The 21,799-nt window shown below is 43.3% G+C and overlaps 2 protein-coding genes and 2 long non-coding RNA genes across 6 annotated transcripts in view; 1 reads left to right on the forward strand and 3 right to left on the reverse strand.

Annotated features, from left to right (window-relative positions):
* The window catches only part of LOC143473673 (uncharacterized), a 28,811-nt gene extending 24,002 nt beyond the window's left edge, over positions 1-4,809 (reverse strand). The window contains exons 1-2 of the long non-coding RNA XR_013120603.1: positions 4,528-4,809; positions 3,711-3,805 (exon numbers count right to left, since the gene is read on the reverse strand). This is a non-coding gene — a long non-coding RNA (uncharacterized LOC143473673). The remainder of the gene's footprint in view (positions 1-3,710; positions 3,806-4,527) is intronic.
* LOC143473670 (C-C chemokine receptor type 5-like) lies at positions 4,027-10,601 on the forward strand. Of its 3 annotated transcripts, XM_076970762.1 has the most exons (8): positions 4,038-4,091; positions 4,481-4,551; positions 7,400-7,607; positions 7,777-7,883; positions 8,043-8,104; positions 8,208-8,255; positions 8,915-9,001; positions 9,213-10,601. In XM_076970762.1, the coding sequence occupies exons 6-8, from the start codon at positions 8,209-8,211 to the stop codon at positions 10,249-10,251; spliced, it is 1,173 nt and encodes a 390-aa protein (XP_076826877.1). In that variant the 5' UTR covers positions 4,038-4,091; positions 4,481-4,551; positions 7,400-7,607; positions 7,777-7,883; positions 8,043-8,104; position 8,208; the 3' UTR covers positions 10,252-10,601. The 3 variants fall into 3 exon arrangements, with proteins under 3 accessions (XP_076826878.1, XP_076826876.1, XP_076826877.1); XM_076970763.1 differs by lacking the exon at positions 4,481-4,551 and having other exon boundaries at positions 4,027-4,091; positions 8,196-8,255; XM_076970761.1 differs by lacking the exon at positions 4,481-4,551 and having other exon boundaries at positions 4,027-4,091.
* A 4,008-nt stretch (positions 10,602-14,609) lies between these two features.
* Positions 14,610-16,080, reverse strand: LOC143474414 (uncharacterized). The gene is made up of 2 exons (XR_013120756.1): positions 15,762-16,080; positions 14,610-15,439 (listed from the first exon to the last, which is right to left on the reverse strand). It is a non-coding gene; the product is annotated as an uncharacterized LOC143474414 (long non-coding RNA).
* A 556-nt stretch (positions 16,081-16,636) lies between these two features.
* Positions 16,637-21,799, reverse strand: part of triob (trio Rho guanine nucleotide exchange factor b) — a 99,516-nt gene continuing 94,353 nt past the window's right edge. The window contains 5 exon segments of the mRNA XM_076971307.1: positions 16,637-18,995; positions 19,437-19,575; positions 19,759-19,959; positions 20,060-20,132; positions 21,530-21,651. Coding sequence (XP_076827422.1) covers positions 18,450-18,995; positions 19,437-19,575; positions 19,759-19,959; positions 20,060-20,132; positions 21,530-21,651 — 1,081 coding nt within the window. The 3' untranslated portion in view covers positions 16,637-18,449.

Here is a 21,799-nt window from a genome sequence, read left to right on the forward strand (position 1 = left end):
CCATGACTTTAGACATTTTTAAATAAAAGTTTAAAATACTTCTCACTTGTTATTCTGGAACGGCACTTTAATGTTTTTTACCTTTACTGCACGTATTGCATAATTTGTACATCATATATATACGTGACGAGTGTAAATTGTTAGCGGAGGGGGGGTGTAAATGGACACAAATTAAGTATTATATCGCGATCGATCGCCAAGTATAAACGCCTCCGCCGAGCAGAGCGTTAAGGAGCGATTTCGATTGCTGTAGAGCCTTTGAATATTAAAACCATTGTAGAAATTAAGTTCAGATGTGACCAGCAATGGAGCGCAAGTAAAAGGACGCGATCACACAGTCTCATTGAAAATGTAGGAGTTAATGAATAAAGTGCACCAACGCAAAACCCGTGACATAATCCCAATAAAGTTTGAAGACCAGTATTTTTTATATAATCAGGCATTGCTTTTAATCGTCATAATTATGGAGAGCTAGCTAGCTATCGTATGCTCACCGTGTACATCTTTCGCCAAGAGAAATTCGTGGGCAGAGTTTAATTACATCTTTGCGGGAGTCATTGAGTTGGATTAACTCTGATTTGATCAACTCTGTCCGATAACTCCAACACTCCATCGTCATTTGATTATATCAAAACAATACTAGTCTTCAAACTTTATTTGGATTATGTCACGGGTTTTGCGTTGGTGCACTTTATTCATTAACTCCTACATTTTCACTGAGACTGTGTGATCGCGTCCTTCTTTTACTTTACTTGCTGAGCTTAATTTCGACAATGGTTTTAATATTCAAAGGCTCTACAGCAGGGGTCGGCAACCTATGGCTCGCCGGCCACCGTTGGCACGCCGAGGCATAATCAGTGGCACGCGACACGCTGGACCAGCATCAGCAAAAAATTAATAATAAAAAATAGAGTACGATCCTCCAATCGAAATCGCTCCTCAACGCTCTGCTCGGCGGAGGCGTTTATACTTGGCGATCGATCGCGATATAATACTTAATTTGTGTCCATTTACACCTCCCCTCCGCTAACAATTTACACTCGTCACGTATATATATGATGTACAAATGATGCAATACGTGCAGTAAAGGAAAAAAACATTAAAGTGCCGTTCCAGAAAAATAAGTGAGAAGTATTTTAAACTTTGATTTAAAAATGTCTAAAGTCATGGCTCTTCTAATGTTTTTATTCAGCTACTTTTGTGCAAGAATGGCATATACTTCTGTTTAAAGAGCTTCTCCGTGCAGTTTCCGCCTTCTTTTGGCAAATCTGTTAAGATGATTGGCTGCAGTAAAAAAATGATTGACAGCTAACTCTGGCTGATAATTGGCTTAATAAAAATTGATTGACAACAAAAGTCTATTATCTGATTGGCTGCATTCGAAAATGATTGACACATGCTCCGCCCTTTACCCACGCCCACCGGGGCTCCGGCCTGCAGCATTACCCTTCTCCCTCTGCGTGTGAAGACAGTCAAATGCGTGTGTCTCAATGCGTGAGAGTTGGCAACCCTGTAAGTGGGCGGAGTTGAACAGAAAGACTGTCTTATTTATTTATTTAAAAACATGTAAGCCTATTTCAAGAAAAAGTTTACAAATGCCAGTGTCATTTTTGATGTTCCGGTTTAAATACATGTCAATAAAGTGAGTATTGGCAGAACTGGTCATTTTTAGGGGCGGGGGATCAGCCTCTGCTGAAAGTAACTAAAAGTAATCTAACTTAGTTACTTTTAAAAGCAAGTAGTCAGTAACTTAACTGAGTTACTTTTTAAAGAAGTAGTCAGTAGTCAGTAGTCGGATTACTATTTCAAAGTAACTATGGCAACACTGGTTGTAGATATATTAATAATCTTTAATAATAATCTTTATTTGTATAGCACCTTTCATACATACATGTAACTCAAAGTGCTTTACAGTATAAATAAAAATATTGTCCTTAAACTTAAAAAGTTCTGCTCGTTTATAACTCGCACGCTTAAGGCATGTGAAGTCTGGCTCAGAATCGCCAAATAAACAACTAAAAGCATTGTAGTTACCGGGAGCTTGAGAAGCCGCTGCACTACCGCACGCCGCCATCTTAACTTGTTTTGTTGTAGCTTTATTTGAAATAGTTATGCCTCGCTGTTCTCGTACCTTCTGGGTCAGCTGGAGGACGCCACTTGTGTTAGTCATGTCAGCACCCCAGTTAATAAACACTGCTCTTCTCCGCACTTGTGTCCGCCTCTTAGCTACTGGACATTACAGATAACAGCAACCGTGGAGATCTGGAGGCTACGGTGGCCCTGAAAGCACATTGCGCTGCAAAAGCATCAAAATTACATTGTAAGGGAATTTGTGATTTACTGTCCGTGACCCTCAGTCAGAACACTATGAGATTGAATTTGACATTCAGAAGGCCCTTATCTGTGTGTCTGCTCTTCAGTTAGAACCTCTCTCTCTCCCTATCTCTCTCTCTCTCCCTCCCTACCTCTCTACCTCCACTACCCCTAGATCCAGTCTACTGTGCCTCCTCTCCTGATAAGGAGAACACCAATCACACATATAGTTTATTATTCTTACCCAATTGTGTTAAATGCCATAAGAATTTTGTTACATTATAAATAGAATATAGTTATGACATAGTCACAAAATAGTAACAATGTCACGTTGAGGACCCCGGCCCCTCCCTTTTGTGCATGTGTTTACGTTTTCCACGTGCATCGTCTGCGTCTGTGGATCTACGTGGTTATGGTTATGTCTTGTGATAATCCGTCTCACCTGTGACTCGTCTAATGTGTCACAGGTGAGATGGACACATTAGACGTAAGGGCTAATGTGGTCTGTCTATTTAATGTGCGTTCGCGCAGTGTCCTGTGCTCGTCGTTGTCTACAGTTTACATGTCGCGTTACATGTTGTGTTCCACGTGCGCTAGAAGCGCTTTATATGTATTATTATTAAAGTGACGTTTGCTGCCACAAAGGATTTGTGTCTCGTCCTTGACGCCGCACCCATCGTCACAAACAATTAGAGTATTGGATGATAAACAGAGTGTACGTTACATTTGTTTTGGAAGTATTCTCACTTTTTTGTTTTTTTCTTTTTTTGCGGCGCAAAATTATGGCCAATGTTGAGTTGGAAAAGTCGCATGAATTCCGATCCGGCTGTTCAGATTGACTCTCTAGGTTTCAGTACCACATATGAAAGTGGCCCAAATCAGAAAAGAAAACGAAAGATTCACACTATCATTCAAACAACAAATCTGTGTCAGGGAAGAAAAGAGCCAAAGAATGTTAGGTTTGACCAACTGACCCAGATTTGTCTTCGGAGGATGGTTGTAGTTTCAAAGGCAGCAAGAGAGGAAATTGAAAATACCTGGTTTTGACAATAGTATGTCAGGGGGAGACGACGGTGCCTTGCGACTCACACCTTGGTTAATGCGGATATGTTTGTGCCCGTGCAAAACCAGCACGTGCAAGGCAGCTTAGCGTGCCTTTAAGTGGGCTGTGGTATATTTCCTCTCCCAGACAGGTGAGGATAGAGGAGCTTACTTTACGTTGTTTCTCTTTAGCAATGTATCGAAGATGAAGCTGCCAGCTTCATATCTCAGACAAACATCTAATGGGACAGTCCATGTGGGACAGATACAGGGGTTTTAAAAAAGAACAGGTCCCCAGTCATTACCCTGGAGTGTAAGGACCAAGATTTGCAGTTGTACGGGTTTTAGTGTTTCACCTCTCGAGGCGTCCAGCGCGGATCAGGCTTCTCTTACTGGCACCGTGACAGGTAGTGATGCCACTTCCTGTCCATCACTGTCCAGTAGGCCTCACCTGTGGGCAGATGACCCAAATCCTCTTTACTCAAATGCAGCAATATGAGCTAGTCAAGGCCATTATTTAGGAAGCTGGATAGGACTGATAAATACAGACAGATGCCATTAATCTACCATAAATGCCCTAAAATGACAAATTAGAGATGTGATCATTTGGGCTGTAACAGGGTGGAGTTAGTTCATTTCTCTTTTAACACTTGTTTCAGTTTCTATTATGGGATCAGATCCAGCAAACATCAAGCCAGCATTCAATACTACACTGTGCTCTATGTCTGTCTGCAGAGGTGAGTCCAAAAAACTGTCCTACTGAGGGCAACTAAAATCACTTACTGTATCACACTATTCTGACTAAAATGAAATCATACAAATCTCAGTAATAGCCCATATTACCTAACTAATATGTATATGTATTTAAATACTGAAAATGTATGTCAGTCAGTTGGATTTATCTGTGAACAGCATTTAGCAAAATGTAAAAAATTGGTGTTCAGTATGTTTTCGGGGGGAAGAGAGAATTATGTACGGCAATGAGTTATTGAGTCATCAAAAGTGCAGCTTCCTGTACAAGAGAATGAAGAGCTCGTGCTAGGGTGGTTATTTTCACAACCCTCTTGTATTTAATGCTTTCAGTCCTAAAGAAGTACATAACTTATTATATTTGTTTTATCACAAGTCGGAGAAAAGACCGAACAGGAGGTGAGCGTGAAACGAGAGTCTTACCAGAAAAACGCGAGGTCACATGAGGTCAGTTCAAGACCAAGAAACTGGCGAAACTGGTGAAACTCGTTGCAGGATCACAGTCATGTGATGTCAGGGACTGTAACATTCAGGGTTGGGCGTGCGAAGAGAATGGGCACACGTTTATTCATGGCAAAAGGGTTTACATCGTCAGGGAGGATGTGAGGAATAAGCTACCGATTGGCACACGTGGAACAGACTTACACAAACGACGTGGCAAAGCGACTAAAAACAACAATAACAGGATCGAGGGAAAACTAAGAAACAAAAACAAAAAAAAAAACCAAATAGTTAAATATACTAGAAACGTGACTACACAGACCAATGAAGAACTCTAAATGAGATACTAGGGTTCTACTAAGATTTCTACAGTGAGACATCAACAAATTTGGACATTAAAACAACCAAAAATGCCCACACACACACACACACACACACATACACTCACAAACACACACACTCTCACATCACACAAACACTCATTAAGTGTGCACATGCCCTGGCCCTTCCTTATACAAATACATATAAACATATAACCCTGGCCGCCTGATGTGGCCAGGGGCCCCTCTAGCTCCACCCCAAAAATATATTTAAGGGGGAGCCCCACTGTGGGGATTTACAAGAAACAAGAGAAAAAGTACATGAGTACTAAACACAAACACATGAGACCAGACAAACAACAAAGGGGAGCACTAATACGATCACACGCTCAAGGTGGGACCAGACAAACAACAGAGGGGAGCACTAATACGATCACACACTCAAGGTGGGACCAGACAAACAACAGAGGGGAGCACTAATACGATCACACGCTCAAGGTGGGACCAGACAAACAACAGAGGGGAGCACTAATACGATCACACACTCAAGGTGGGACCAGACAAACAACAAAGGGGAGCACTAATACGATCACACGCTCAAGGTGGGACCAGACAAACAACAGAGGGGAGCACTAATACGATCACACACTCAAGGTGGGACCAGCGGTGACCGACCCAGCTCCACCTCGACTTCAAACAAAACATACACAACAAACATATATCACGCAGACGAACACCTAACCATGAGACATGACCACAAACGAAGGGAAAAGAAAAGGAGACTGGCGGCTTCCGAAAGGCTGAACTGCTGGGTGCTCCAGCTGCCCTTGGTTGGGGGGCTCTGTCATGGTACGACCCCTGACCCCTCCCTCCTGTCATTAGTGTACGACACCAGACCCCTCCTTCCTGTCATTAGTGTCACCTGTTCCTTGTTTTCCTCCGGTTGCATGTATATCTCAGCCCGGTGTGTGTTCCCTCAAATTGCTGGTTATCATAAAATTGTGACGGGCAGGGTGAGCGAAAATAAATGGAAGCGATCACGCCAAGTCTCAGGGAAATAGGATGGTTTAATATGTAAAGTGCGCAAACCAAAACCGTGAACTGATCCGAATTAAGGATATAATAACCAGCGGTCAACTGGTACAAAAACAAGACATATATAGACGAACAAACGACCCTCAGGTGAGACGGATCGCGGGCTCCGCCCACCTGAGGGACAAACACAACACCACACCCACAGGAAAAGCTGCTGCTGTAGATGGGGGCGACCAGTAAGGGGCCGCCGTACCGTGAGAAAAATGGTATAAAAAGAATGACAAATAATGAAAGCTGTTGTATTTTTTGCCATATATAACTGAATGTCACAATATCACTTAGACTATATTTTTAACAGAAATGGGGATAGCATTCTTTCAGTGCATTGTTTTTTAGATTTTGGTTAAAAATCATAAAAATTGTGGGTGTTTAAGAAGCTTTAAGGCATGTTTGACTTTCCTCCTGCTGCTATGACAGCTTCAGAATAAATCTCAAAGTTACTCTATGTTACGCTCGAAGGAATGAGGCACGACTAGCGTAGCACAGTGCAACACACAACGTTTAATAAACAAAACACGTGGAGTCCAAAACGAAAACGCAAGCACACAAACACAGGATCACTCACGCTGGCCTGGACTCAAGACAAAGACGAGCACAAGACACCGCGCGAACGCACATTAAATAGGTGATTAACACAGACCCTCGTGATCTCGAGACAAGGCACAGGTGCGACTATCAACACGCTCACCAACGACCCACACCCACGGAACTACAAACATGGACATAACTGCACGCAGACTACATAGCGACACGCCTACAGGGAAGGGTCCGTGCTGTGACCGTGACACTCTAAGAGAAGTTACTCTAAGAGCAGTTACTCTAAGAGATGTATTACACGTCAAGACTGTAATTTCACCTATTTCATTGAATTTGTATTTATTAGTGTCATTAAAAATGTTCTCCAGTAAATCTCCAGTATGTCACGTCAGCAGTGAAGCTTATCTAGACCACATCTAAACCACGTGTGTGCTCTCCTAACGAGTAGCATCAAGGGCCTCGTTCAACCACATGGGTCTCTAATATCACAGAGCGTTACGCTGACGAATAGCGCTGTGACAGACATGACAGCCGTGATTTTTTTTGTTTGACAAAGTGCAATACAGAAATCCAGAGGCCAAGTCAATTTTAGTCCATTACTGGGCAAGTAGTGTGTGTGTACTGTAAAGAGACCACTGAACAGGAGGGGCACTATGACCTGGGTGTCACCACACCTGTGTCTACTAGCTACATTACAGGATGTATAGGTATTCAGCACGTCATAGGTATGTATAGGATGTATAGGTATACATCACGTCAGTATTAACAGTTTTTGTAATCTATTGTTTTTAATAATAAAAAGTAATAATAGTAATAGATTACTTTTATTACTTACTTTTAATAATTACTTTATTATCATTTTAATAATAGTCAGTTTTTAACAGCTTTTATTATCTTTCCAGCTGAGGACGGCAGGGAAACGTTCGGGGATTCACCTTTCCATCAGCTCACCACATCTACACCCCCCATCCACCACATCTACATCCACCATACCTACACCAGCTTCCTAACCTCCTCCAGGAACCTGGCATGTCCTGGTGTCAACCTCTCACGCTTTCTTACCAACGCAGAAGCTTACCCGTCAGCTGCTGTCGTCGTCATCGCAGCCGGGTGCGTGCACACAACCACACGCAGCGTTTTATTGCCCGGCTGCAAGGGTTGAACACACGAGTGGCTCTCTCAACCTTTTCACTGAATTAAAATAGTCGAGAGCCAATCATGTCATTGCTATGCATGTTGCAAACAGCTCAAATGCAAGCTGCCGTGTATTCATCTGCAGAACCCCCCCACTCCTCACTAAAGGAAGTCTGTAGACCAGACCTCAAACACCTACCGGGTGTTATCTACATTTTGGCTTTGAGCCTCACAACCCAATTGTCAAATTTGGTAAGTATCTGTTATTGTACCATTACCTGTCCCTTGTACCTTTACAGGTGGCTTAAATAATCTTTTAAGAAACAGGCAACTTTTTTTTTGCATGTTGATACATTTTAGTACCTGGTAACCGGTCGGCTGTGTAAGACCCTCTCTGTATTTTTCTTAAAGAGTAAGGTTTCACATCTCACCCGCTGTCCAAATTGTTCAGAAAACTGCAGCACAGAACTGAGGTGAGGTTTATCTGGGGCTATTAATGGCTACACACGCTGGCTTCATGTATTTCAGCTTTTTTTTTTCTGTATGTTAATTTAAACTAAGAAGGTTTGTTTCTAGAATGGCAGTCATAGAGAACAGAACTACCCCTCTGCTAATAACACACAGGTAAGAAACTCAGCGTCTCATTAATGTGGTGAAAATCAGCAGATGGCAGCTGATATAATCTACAGACAAAAACACCTAAATCCTGCTGCTGAACTATCAGAAATTGATTTGAAGGCACCTAGTATGTGTGGACTGAACAGACAAAGTAAATGAAAGCCTGAAAAACAACTTTTCCACAGCATGATTCATTAAATGACGAACCATGGTTATGGACAGGCTTTCAAATATAATGATGAGTACTGTGGACATGTCCTGTCTTTTATATGTAAAACATAACTGTGTTGATATACCTTTTGTCCATGAGAGTACATCAGTATGCCACATATGTACGCATATACGACTTGAACTAAGGCGATCGCTGTAAACCATAATCTGCAGACCTCTGTCTAAAAGTGTGTCATATAAAAACACCAATAACATAAATGTGAACCAATTATACAGTGCAATGTTTTAAATGAAAAATATTTACATGTCAGTAATGACTACCAGTGGGCAGAGCATGTACAGAGTATCAAACTCTTTTTGCCTAGCATGTTATTCTGTGCTTGACGGTGTAGTAGCACCTAGTGTAAAAGTGATGATGGCGTTATATGAAGTGCTGCTTGTGTCAGACTTGTTGAGAAGAGTTCTAATGTAAAACGTGTTCCCTGATGTTTCAGTCTCAGTGCCAGCAATCTCTCAATGCTCAACAACGCCACAAATGCCCCTTTTACTGCAGAACCCACGATGCTGGATACCATGATGAGGTGAGCTTTAAATCATGCTTATATCTATAAGACTAGATCTTCGTTGCAGCTCAAAGCCCTAATCTAAGACGATAGTCATGAAACTCGATTGGTAGGCCTCTGTTTAGAAGGTCTGACTAAACGTATGACTTCATGGCTTCATGGATGATCTGGCTTGTCGTAATCCTCCTCATGTCCATCTGAAGTGCTCTAAATTTGTCTTTGTTTTCAGTAATGAAGACAATTATTCCGAATATTACAACAGCGATTTCCCAGATTCGGACTACATCTGTTCCTACATAAGCCACTACAGCTACTTCCTTCCTGTGCTGTATTCCGTCTTATTCGTGGTGGGTTTCCTTGGCAATGCCCTTGTGGTGTGGGTCATCCTGGGGGCCGCTCATCTGAAGAGCATGACTGATGTGTGCTTGCTCAACCTGGCCTTCGCCGACCTGCTGCTGGTCATCTGTCTGCCCTTCCTGGCCCATTACGCCAGGGACCACTGGGTCTTCGGTGGACCCATGTGCACCATCGTCCTCGGGAGCTACTACATCGGCTTTTACAGCGGCATCTTCTTTATCGTGCTGATGAGCGTGGACCGGTACCTGGCGGTGGTGCACGCCGTCTTCGCACTGAGGGTCCGAACGAACACATACGGAATCCTCTCCAGCGCGCTGGTGTGGTTCGGCGCCGTGCTGGCGTCTTTCCCCGAGCTGCTGTATCTCCGTGTGGAGACGTTCAACAACACGCAACTCTGCAGGGCTTATTCAAGTGACCCCGACAAGTTCGACCTCAGGGTGGTTGGTTTCTTCAAGATGAACATCGTGGGCCTGCTGGTGCCACTGACCGTGGTGGGGTTCTGCTACTGGAGAGTACTGCACAGAATCCTCTTGCTACGTGCCTCCAAGAAGCAGGCCGTTCGCCTCGTCGTGGCGGTGATGGTCGTCTTCTTCTGCTGCTGGGCGCCGTACAACGTGTTCGCGTTCCTCAAGAACCTGGAGCTGATGCGCAGCTGGGACACAGACTGCAACACCAGCGTCAGGATCCAGTTGGGCCTGCAGGTGACAGAGACCATAGCCTACTGCCACAGTTGCATCAACCCTTTCCTCTACGTGTTCGTGGGGGAGAAATTTAAGAGGCAGCTTGTCAAACTTCTGCGCAGAACGCCGTGCTTCAAGTTCCAGTTCGTGAAGAAGTACTTCATCTCAACACCGATGGGCTCAGTGTATTCGCAGACCACCACTGTAGAGGAACGCTCCACTGGCCTCTGAGTGGCAGTCACGATGGGAACCAGATTAAAACACGAACAATTTTAAATGTGTGTATATTGTAAATATAGTTGGAACTAAAATGATCCATTACACATGGCTTGAGACAGATATTCACATTATATTACTTAGCTATATATTGCCTAGTTTTTTATTATGAAGTTATTTACCATGTAAGAAAGGCAACTTTGGATAATTTGAAATTAAAAAAGCAGCAAAATCGTAAAAATATTTTTCACGGTAGTGTTGGTTATGCAGGTATTTTTCCGTCTGCTCTGAAAACATACCTGATACCAGGATGCAAAGTGTGAATCTGGGTCAGGGGCTGAGCCGCAGTGCCCATGAGCGCCACACTGACGGGGTAACTGTGCTTTTGCAAAAATCAGAAGTGCTTTTCTCATGAACCGAAAAAACCCATCACCCAAAAGTTGGTCTAAAAGCAGACGCACCGTTTCAGACGACGGCACGTGCGCTGTGATCCCACTCTTCCTCCTGCAGCTGGTACGGGACGATCGGGCTTGTGCCAGTCAGCCCGTGACGTGTTCTAGTTTGGTGTGATACTACTTGGTTCACACTTCCACCGCACAGCTAGCCTCAACATGGGCTGTGTGGCACAGTGGCAAATACGAGTCTGTTCTCACAAACATGTCCTGAATAGAAAGGGGAAAAAATGGTTTTCACCTTGCAGATACTGTGGCAAATCTGTGTGATGCTAGAACAGTGATCTTTGTACACAACAGCATAACAATTGGTTAACTGCTTTAAAGGAATTCATAAATTGATTGTTAAGTTGTATGTTGAGTTTTCTTGAGAAGTGCACCGAAGGTTATGACTCGTATCAGTACGTTCACGTGCACATCAGCAGTTCTGGTGGGGGTCCATGTCTGAGAGATGTCAGAGAGATGAAATTTGGCCCATTCAAAGGGCCACATGAACAGGAGTGGTTCCGCTGATAAAAATGCCCCACTCTTCACACTCATCTGCATCCTGCCGCACTTGGCCGTATAAAGATGGGGCCCAGTGGCGACTCTCGTCGTAGTTCTCTTCAAACAAACCGAAGATGTGCGCACCTTTTTCACATATCCTGTTCCTGTCAGCCAGCTAGCCAGAAGTGAAGTTCAAATTGTTCAATAAATACTACTACTATTACCACCACAACTGCTACTACCACACACCTTATATTATTCTGTTGTTGTTGTTGTTATGTAGACGGCATAAACGTTACGCTTACTCAAAGCTGCTCGCCTTAGCTAGACTTTTCTGCCAGTGGAGTGGACTAGGGTTATGTAACCACCATGGACCGATTTCATAGAATCCATCTAATTTTAGCAACAGTTTTGCTGAGTGTTAAGGAAATAACGCCTAAAAACATGCTTGGTGCTTTTCTGAGCCAAGCTCGGTTTGTGTAGATTAACGTGATAGATGCGTGTTAAGGATAATTAAAATGAAAACTAAAACGAATGAATTCATTCGTCCTCTTAAACTGGTCCTAAATTGGTGATGACATTATGTCATTATATCTTCTGACATTACAGAAGTGCTGAGCTGACAGGTCTGACAGAAAGTGCTGTCGTGCACGCGCGGGGCTGCCCGTAAACGCGCGCGCATTACTCACCGGTGGAAGTGTCGTCAGCGAACGTGAAAACAGCTAAGAGAGTAAACATGTTTTCATTCTTCTGCACTCCTACGAAGACAATTTTTTCACACGTCGCCCCAATTCATTCCCGCTTTTACTTTGAAATGTTCTCTAATTTGGGAGGAAGGTCCGACTTCTTCCTGTTAGCCGGTATGCGGGGGGGGGGGGGGGGGGGGGGGGGGGGGGGGGGGCGTGTCTACAGAAGTTATTTCGGTATACTACGGTGAATCCCCCTCTAACACGCCACCTAAACGTGATAAATAATGCGGGATGATTCAATTATTGTTTTGACTGTCCAAATACCAAGAAGTCACTGAAGTCAATGGTACAGTAACGTGTCATAGGGAAACACCCCCCCCCCCCCCCCCCCACACACACCCCCCCTAGTCTAATCTGGTCTTCGGTCTTCATCTGGACCAGAGCGATGCTGAATTCAGCCACTGCATTGATGTCTAAGGCCTGGTCCGAAAGAGCCCGGTATTACCCTTACTTACACACCACTATCAAATGAAGCAGTGATGCGATCCTTATTTAATAAAAGGAAAAAAAAAAATGAATTAGAACACAGTGCTGTCAGAAGATAAGAGAACAAACTGCACTGCAATTAAGTGTTGATTCACATCCCACTTATTTCACACCACAATCCCATATTACTCCTTTTTCACAATTTGTCTAACAATACAACAAATCACACGTGAATAAAACCATAACTAATGGCTCTGTAGTTATTATGTATATATATATATATATATATATATATATATATATATATATATATATATATATATATATATATATAGAGAGAGAGAGAGAGAGAGAGAGAGAGAGAGAGAGAGAGAGAAGGATTTTGAATATGCATTAATGTAGGGGAGACCGGGTATGGTTGTAACATGGGGAGAGTTGTAACACCATCCCGGATCACGGATAAGATGGAGTCACATGATCATTCCAGTATTTACCCAATTCCTCCCTGATCACACATGGTGAATTTCAAGGCTGTAAACAGGCACATGAAGATTCCATAGAGAAAAAAACTGATTTTGAGCTGAGAAAGTAAATTTCTGAATCAAGACTATATATTTTTTTGTACTTATACTATTGTAGAATTACCATATGAATTATATTACATGAAACTAGTTTCTCAGGTAAATTGTGATGTATTAACAATTTACTGTTTACTTTGTATTAACAATTTACTGTTAATTTCTGGGGCTGACAGGGGTGATTTTACAGAATGCCTATGCAGTGGAAAAGAAAGACTGACAGAGGTGTGTCTGCTAATGTTTTTTTTAAAAAGCATCTGATGAGGTCACAAAAAAAGACAAGTCAGACAGATCAGTTGCGAAGGCACATGGTATCTGCCAAGTATCTGCCAACACACACACACACACACACACACACACACACACACACACACACACACACACACACACACACACACACACACACACACACACACACTCACACACACACACACACACACACACACACACTTCTGAGTAAAACAGAAAGTGGATATGAGTTATGGTCAGTCACAGAGAGAGACACATGTTCTGGATTGTTATTTTATTATTTTATTTCAAAAACCTCTTTTTGAAGCATTTTGCATGGTGTGGCCTCTGTTTTTGCTTCTTTTGTCTAACTGTTACAACTTACCCCAGCAGCCCGATAGTGGGGTAGGTTGTAACAACGGAACACCATGTATTTGACATCAACTCACGAGGGCTGTGATATTTGAATTGGGTTTTGAATTTGTAGTAAATGGGTGTACTTTGTATAAAAGTTTGAGAACTCTAACTCAAAGATTCAGTGAGTTACAGGTGCTGAAGCAAAAAGTGTTACAACCATAACACAACTAAACCTGGTCTCCCCACAAGAAAACTGGTTCTGATTCTTTATATTCGTATACCTGTTTGAATGCGATTTTATGAATCATTACAGTTGCCTGTTCACCCCAGAAACTCTAAAATAACCAATGCACAAATAATCTCACAGGGCAGTGTATTTTCTGTATTAGAAGCACAAGGACAGCTATTTGTATGATAAATTTGACAATGCTGTCCGTTTTGGACTGAGTGTGTCCACAGCGACTTCACAACAGTTGTTACTGTGTCCTTGTTCTGTCAAAGAGAGACTGGTGTTTTCGGAAAGATGAAAATGTATGTAAATCCGCTTCTCCTAGTTTTGTTCGTTCTACTTAAATAATGCATATATATATATATATATATATATATATATATATATATATATATATATATATATATATATATATATATTATAGGCTAATGCATGCTATGCTATGCTATGCTAGCTTCCGGTTAAACCGTCCATAAAGATTTTTTAAAAACTAGGAATAATTTGCATACGTTTCTTGTTTACCTTTTCCACATAAAATGGAATTATTTTATGGCAATAAATATATGGCAATAAAGGAACTTGGAAAACTTACAAGAAGGGGGCTCTGATTGCATTTGAAGGGAACAGTCTAAAATAAGTTAAATGTCGGTAATAAAGGTGATAATATTTTTTATACAAATTAAAACACCATTCCAAGAATATTTCAGTGGACATTAGAGATTGAGATTAACCTTTCGACATAGCCAGCAGATGTTGACCTAGGGGGTTCTGGGTTCTGTGTGAACCCACATCAAGAAAACAGGATCCAATTTTTTAAAAACCGATGTTGAATCACTTTGTATTTCAATAACACTTTTGTAATGAATGACACTGTTAAATTCAATTTTATTTTTGACCACTTTTCTCAGGGAAAGACGGCAAACAAAAATGAAGGTTATTTTAGTTATTGTATTCTATTCTTAGTAATGGAATACAAGTCCGCCCCCTAGAGGTTCATCGGAATAACGCTAAAGGCTCAAAATAAACAATCACAGCCCTGAACGAATAATCTGAATAAAGCATGCTGAAATTAGGAATGACAAAAAAGAAGAAAATAAATAAAAAGACGAAAAGCAAAAATATATAAACACAAGAATATTTTGTTTTTAAATTCCTACAGTTGTACAGTTAATTGAAATGCTTAATATTTGACATTATAAAAAATAAAAACACATTAGTACAATAAATGAATAGGTTACAATAAATATAACATACATCAATAAATGAAAACAATAAATATAATATACGAATTATATATAATAATTTGATATAGGCATAGCTATACACATACACACTCAGAAAAGCACAAAGTATTTGAACAAAGTATTGAATCCAACTGCATATTTACAAAATGTTGACCTAGGGGGTTCTGAGTGTTAGTTAGCCCACATCAAGAAAACAGGATCCAGTGAGGCAGTTAATTTAATTAGTTCAGATAAGTTGATTAAACATATTAAACATTCTAAAAATGTTATTCTTTAAAGAACTCTTATGTCTGTCTAAGACTTCCTGAAAGGTTGTCTGTTTATTTAAATTAGTAATAAAATAAATGTTCAGTATTTCATTGACATTTTAACTAGTCAGTTCCACTATAGCTTCAGTTCTTCTGTCATGTCGTTAAGATGGAATTCAAACTCTATATCTGTACCAGCGAGACTCCTAGTGGTTTGACAGGAACACACACACACACACACACACACACACACACACACACACACACACACACACACAGGTACATATTCACTTCCAAACCGAAAGACTCCAAACAAATAACACTATTAGTCACCGAAACGCCTATGATAAATTATTCTTAGAAAGCTGGAGTTTCACTGGGAAACTGTTGACTCTCTCTCTCACACACACACACACACACACACACACACACACACACACACACACACACACACACACACACACACACACACACACACACACACACACACACACACACACACACACACTGCGTTTTGTCTCTACTTACATGGATCCGCGAGGCAGTGACGCATCCCGAACAGGGAAGAAGCGGGAAAGACGTTCGTTGTGCACGAGGAGGCTAGATCGCGAGACAGCTGTGGGCGCGTGCGAACGTTCCAGCAGCCGCGCGAGCGTGCACGGCATCTTCACACCTGATAAGGAAAGAGCAGGTGCGGGGGCGCAGCCCTCTTATTTTCACACCATCAGACAAATAAAGTTTTCACCTTGCACGCTCTCACGGGGAACGCGCTGTGAATGTAGAAGAAAGGTGTTTAGTAAAAGGTATTGTGTCATTTGTTTCCGCAGTCTCGTTTGCCGTTCGTCATTCAAACTGTCCGCAACACATGCAGTAAAATAAAGAAAGGCACCGTGGCACTTTATTTTTTTTTAACAGGGTTATTTACGAAAGCGGATCACTAAAGGGGCTTTGTTGCTCGCATGAAAGGGCGCGTGTCTGCGATAAGATCAGAAAAGTCTGATTTTGGCATGAGTTGAAGCATGACGACACACCTCACCTTTCACACCATTGAGCCGCACAACCTTTCCACCACACACCAACACAACTAGACCTTAAAAGGAAAGTTATCCTGTTCTTTCATACACACACACACACACACACACACACACACACACACACACACACACACACACACACACACAGCAGGTGTTGGGGTTGAAGAACCTAGATGAGAAAGGAGAGGTCAGATAAGTACTGCAAATCTGTATCCAGCTGACAGGAAGACTACAGTGCTTCATATAACCACTGTCCTGTGGTCCTGTGGTGAGCAGAGCAGCCCCAGACAACCCTCGCGCCTTAAAGCAGGTGGACTACAGGAGAAGCCCACTGATCAAAGCAGACATCAAGAACACAGGAGGCAGAAATTACCAATAAAATGCTTTATGTGTTTAATCTCAAAAATAACAGGGGAAAATAAAATATGTACAGCACAGAATGTGCAAACGTATGGTTTCTGTACAAAGAAATTGTACACACAAATGCAAGACTTAAGTCAGACATTCAAAATGACGTTTTAACCGTATGTAAAAAATACAGTGTGGCGATGTCAAGGTCTCTATTGTTGAATCTGTACAGCTAATGAAATAAATAAAGAACTACACAACAAAAAGTGAAAATTCACACATTTTGACATTTTAACAACTATTTTAAAATTCATTAATCAAGTTACCACAAACTGGTCTGAGACCTTTAACACTGTTCTTTCAAAAGTATGAAACAATACTAAAACAGTTACAGCCAATGGGGGGCTTCATTAACTGGTGAAGTAGTAGGAGTCTACAGACATTACCCATGCAAGCATAGTTTTACGTCTTCTATCGTAACGGAGTATTAAATGAGAAAGCTTTGAAATGATTATAAGATGTGGTAAAGTAAATGAACAAAGACATAATAAATAAAGTTAGAGTTGATACATGTAAACACCAAACTCGAGGGGTTTGCATTCATAATCGTTTTCAAATCAAAGTCACAGAAAAGGAAGGAACCACGTTTAGGTACATAAAAGGTTCACTTTGGTATTACAACGAAAATTTATAACATTCAGGAAAAGAAAGAAAGAAAGTGCGACATAGCAAACGTTTTTTCACTAAATTAGCTCAGCCTACCACAAAATAATACTGAACACAGGAACACAGCCACACACACACACTGGAGAGTAACTTGTAGTGGCCAGTACATTAAATTACATCAGTAGGGTTAACACCAGTTATTATAAATAGCTGTAAAAGCCGTAACATTGCACATGGAAAGTCCCAACTAAGTACAAAGAGTGCACATTTTGCCATGTTTACCAGCACTTCCTGCCTGTCGGAGTGTCCAATTGGCTACCTGCGTGAGATAGGCCAGTCGGGGGTGGAAAAGCAACAGAACTCACTGCAAAAGAATGTGAATAAATTCAGGGTACATTTATTTACAACAAAAGGCTGATATACAGAATAGAAGTAAATGAAAAGCTTATGGTTTTTTCGTTCCTCTTGTCTGAAAGGACTTGACGATTGAACGTTTCGGATGACATCGTCTGTGTTGCTTATGGTAATGTACAGCATACTCACGAAAAATGAAAACAAGTTCACAGCTACAGTGTTTCAAAAATGAATGATTCGAAAGTCACCGCGTGACCAATTTCATTTTTCTACCTCTAAATAATCTTTTTTTTCCCTTCCCAAACTCTGAAGATAAAGATATCTCCTCGGTTGTGCTTCTGTACATATTTTGTACAAAACACAATCTTTCCTGAATACAGCTGTACAGTAGAACAACCTGATTCAAATACTGTCTAAACAAAATGGTCGCCCTTTCTGGCTCAGAGCAGAAAACTCTCAAAAAAGTCTTTTGTGTGTGTTTCTGTGTGTATGTGTGTGTGCTTGTGTGCATTTTCCATACAAAGAGTGAACGATTATGAGGCTGACACGATTTTTGTCATCCGGGTAAAGAGTTCTAGCAGTAGCAGTATACAAACCCAGCGGCACTTTGTTATGTAACATGGCTCCAAAATGAGAATGAGATTCCATCTATTTTTCCATCAACCTTGTGGTTTCTTTTCTGGGCCTTTGAGAGAGAGCTTGATATTCCTGGCTTCCGAGATTCCTGGATGTTCTCTCCTGGAGAGAGGAGGAGATCACTGGCTCCGCCCCTGGCTCTAGTTCTGGCTCCGCCCTTGTGGGTGGGGCCCCTGCCTCAGGCCTGCCCGAGGAGGCGGGCGCGCACGAAGGCCCGCAGTGCGTCTGCGGGACGCGCGTCGCTCTGGTGCTTTCGGCGCTCGATGAAGGCCACCAGGCGGGCTGTGTCGAGGAGGGCGTGAGGCGAAGCGGCCCCGGGCCGCAACCACGGCTCCCTCTGCAGGCACACGTGTGCAGGCGGGCGCCTGTGTGGCTCGGCACGGAGCAACGCTCGCACCAGGTCACGCGCCGGGCCGCTCACGCCGCCGAAGTAGTCCTCAGGGAAGCTGTAGTCCAGACGGCAGATGTTCAGACACGTCTCCTCCGTGCTCTCGTCCAGGAAGGGTGACGCGCCGCTCAGCATCACGTACGCCAGCACGCCCGCGCTCCACACGTCGGCGGCGCACGTGGCCGGCTCGCCCAGCACTAGCTCGGGGGCTGAGAACTCGGGACTGCCCACCAGCAGGTGCACGTAGGCGGAGTCAGAGAGCTGTGCCGCGTCGCCAAAGTCCGTCAGCTTGACCACGGCCTGCTCCGACGTCTGCTCCACCACCACGTTCTCGGGCTGCGTGACAAACATGAGACAAATGGCTTTGGTGCACAATACTCAAAAAGGAACTCACAAAGATACTGGGAACATACGGTCCTCTGAATAAACACCTTTAGGTCAAATTGTGTACGGTTAGTGGATATGGAACCCATTAGCCCTTTTCCTCAAACAAGGAACCGAAACTGGAACGGTTCCGGTTCGTGCATCTGAGAGCTTTGGAGCTATCAGAGAACTGGGCCACATTTGCGTCATCAACGAATGGTTGTCACGGTTCGTCATGGATTGCACTGAAGAACTATTCTGGGAACTGGTTTCCAGAACCTGTTTACAGTATTTTTGTGGAACTGTGATGAACAACTCCAAATGATGTCTGTGAACCGGAACACTTCAGGTTCCCCATTGGAAAGGCTAAGTAACCAATGACGTGATGGATCTGGGTAGGCGTTAGGACCATACCTTCACGTCCAGGTGAGCAATTCTGCAGGTATGAAGGTAATGCAAAGCTTCTAAGATGTCCCGCAGGTAGAGGGCCACCTTCTCTTCTGTCAGGTTCCCCCAGCTCACGATGTAGTCTAAGAGACGACCCTGGTCGGCCCTGCACAGTCATGTTAACCATGAGAATCACACACGTTAGAGGATCCACGGCTACAGAGTACAGGCGGTCGTTTAATTAGGCCCTGAGAGAAACGAGCATGCGCGTGAAAGCTGATTTGAGGGTGAACAGGGTCACATGACAGGTCACCGCTGGGAAACCCAGGCCGGTTGGGGGGCTGCTTACATCTCCAGCACAAGGACGTAGCTGCCGGGGGTCTCGAAGGCGTCGAGCAGGCCCACCAGGCACGGGTGGTGCAGGTGGCGCAGGATGGCGAGCTCGCGCACCACCCGCTCCCTCCGCATCAACTTCTTGTTGACCAGCTTGGCTGCCACATGGCGACCCGTAGCCCGCTGCTCACAACACTTCGCCACGGCGAACCTGCCCCTGCGGAGAGGGCGGAGCCACCGTCACGCGAGACCTTGCGCGAGTGTGAGAGAGAGAGAGAGAGAGAGAGAGAGAGAGAGAGAGAGAGAGGAGGGCTCACCTCCCCAGTTCCATCAACTCCACATAGAGCGACTCGAAATTCTCCTTCCAAATGATGCCATCATCGGAGGGATCTGTTATAAACAACAACAGCAGTAGCTGCGGTGTTTATATTGTTAAACGATTCATTAAAAAATTCTAATCAATACTAATCTATTCAATTATGTATTATAACACCTCGACATGTACTGTCACACCTCCACCCTTCTCCAACTGCAGTTACACCTCCATGTGGGCGTGTCTCTGAAAGAATGGGTGTGTCTCTGAAGAAGTGGGCGTGTCTCTGAAGGAATGGGTGTGTCTCTGAAGAAGTGGGCGTGTCTCTGAAGGAGTGGGTGTGTCTCTTGGTGAGTGCTGGTGAATTGCACCCCACCTCTCTCCATTTATTCTGTCTGGTCCTCTCATTTCCTTATTTATACCTGATCCCAGGTCAGTTCTTCTGCCTCTCTGATCTCATTTCCTTATTTATACCTGATCCCGGGTCAGTTATCGCATTGGTTTGTTCTATTCCTATCCTTCTGAGTTCCTGCACTAAATCTCTATTGTTCTGGAGTCTCTGTTACATTTTCCTGCCTCTGCATTTAGTTCCTGATTTGTCTGTTATACATGAAAGTGTCTTTGTATTATGAACATTACTGTATAATCTTTCTTATTATTTTAAGACTAAGGTGGATGGATTTTAATTTTCCAGCAAGATGTAATGCTAGAAGATACAAGTTCAAGCGGGTTCTATACACAAGCACTTGGTGAGTGCACACACGCACACACACACACACGCACACACACACACACACACACACACACACACACACACACACACACACACACACACACACACACACACACACACACACACACACACACACACACACACACATACATTTGGGAAGTTTGACCCGGGCGGTGGATCTACAGAGAGGGCACTTTGTCCTGTGCTGCATCTTTGAGAATGCTCTGTGAGAATTCTTTGTGAGGATACTCTGTGAGGATACTCTGTGATACACTCTGTGAGGATAGTCTAGGAAAATTCTCTATGAGGACACTGTGAGGATAAATCATATACCCAGTGACAATACTAGAACATTAAATGTGGATTTTCTGTGTGGATGTTCTCTGCGAGGATAATCTGTGACAACCCAGTGTCTTCATTCTCTGAAATCACTCTCTGCTGACAGAGCGAAAGTTCTGACTCATTATCTCTGACTATAACTGTCTAGACCACTTCCTGTTTGAAAACGCCAGGACCTCGTGCAAGAGTATGTTAGGATTGGCTTTGAGTGTGTGCATCCCGCCCCATTAAACTCAAGTGGAACTGCTTTCCTGGGAAGGACACGCCGCGCTAAATCGAGGCATTAAGAGAAACGCGGTGCGCCACGACTGTGAATCAGCAGCATGTTCGTAGTAACCACGGCAACGTGCCGCACGGAATGCGAAAGCGTAACGAAACTCGCAGAGTGGGAGAGGGACGGACCTTGCACCCGGAGACAGGCCGAGGACGTGACCACGCCCACGTCGTTGCCGGCGATGCACGTGTACACGCCGCCGTCCTCCACGGTCACAGCCGAGACGCACAGGGTCACTTCACCTGTCTCGCTGTCGCACGAGAGGGAAATGAGGTAGTCAGACACCACACTGATGTTCTGACGCAAACTGAGAAACCACATATTATGATAACGTATGATATCGGTGGCGCGCTTCTATTGAAGCGTGGGAGGGAAAAGTCGTGGTATGAGAACTGTGC

The sequence above is a fragment of the Brachyhypopomus gauderio genome, chromosome 13 (assembly GCF_052324685.1).
Source record: "Brachyhypopomus gauderio isolate BG-103 chromosome 13, BGAUD_0.2, whole genome shotgun sequence".
Classification (NCBI taxonomy): Eukaryota; Metazoa; Chordata; class Actinopteri; order Gymnotiformes; family Hypopomidae; genus Brachyhypopomus; species Brachyhypopomus gauderio.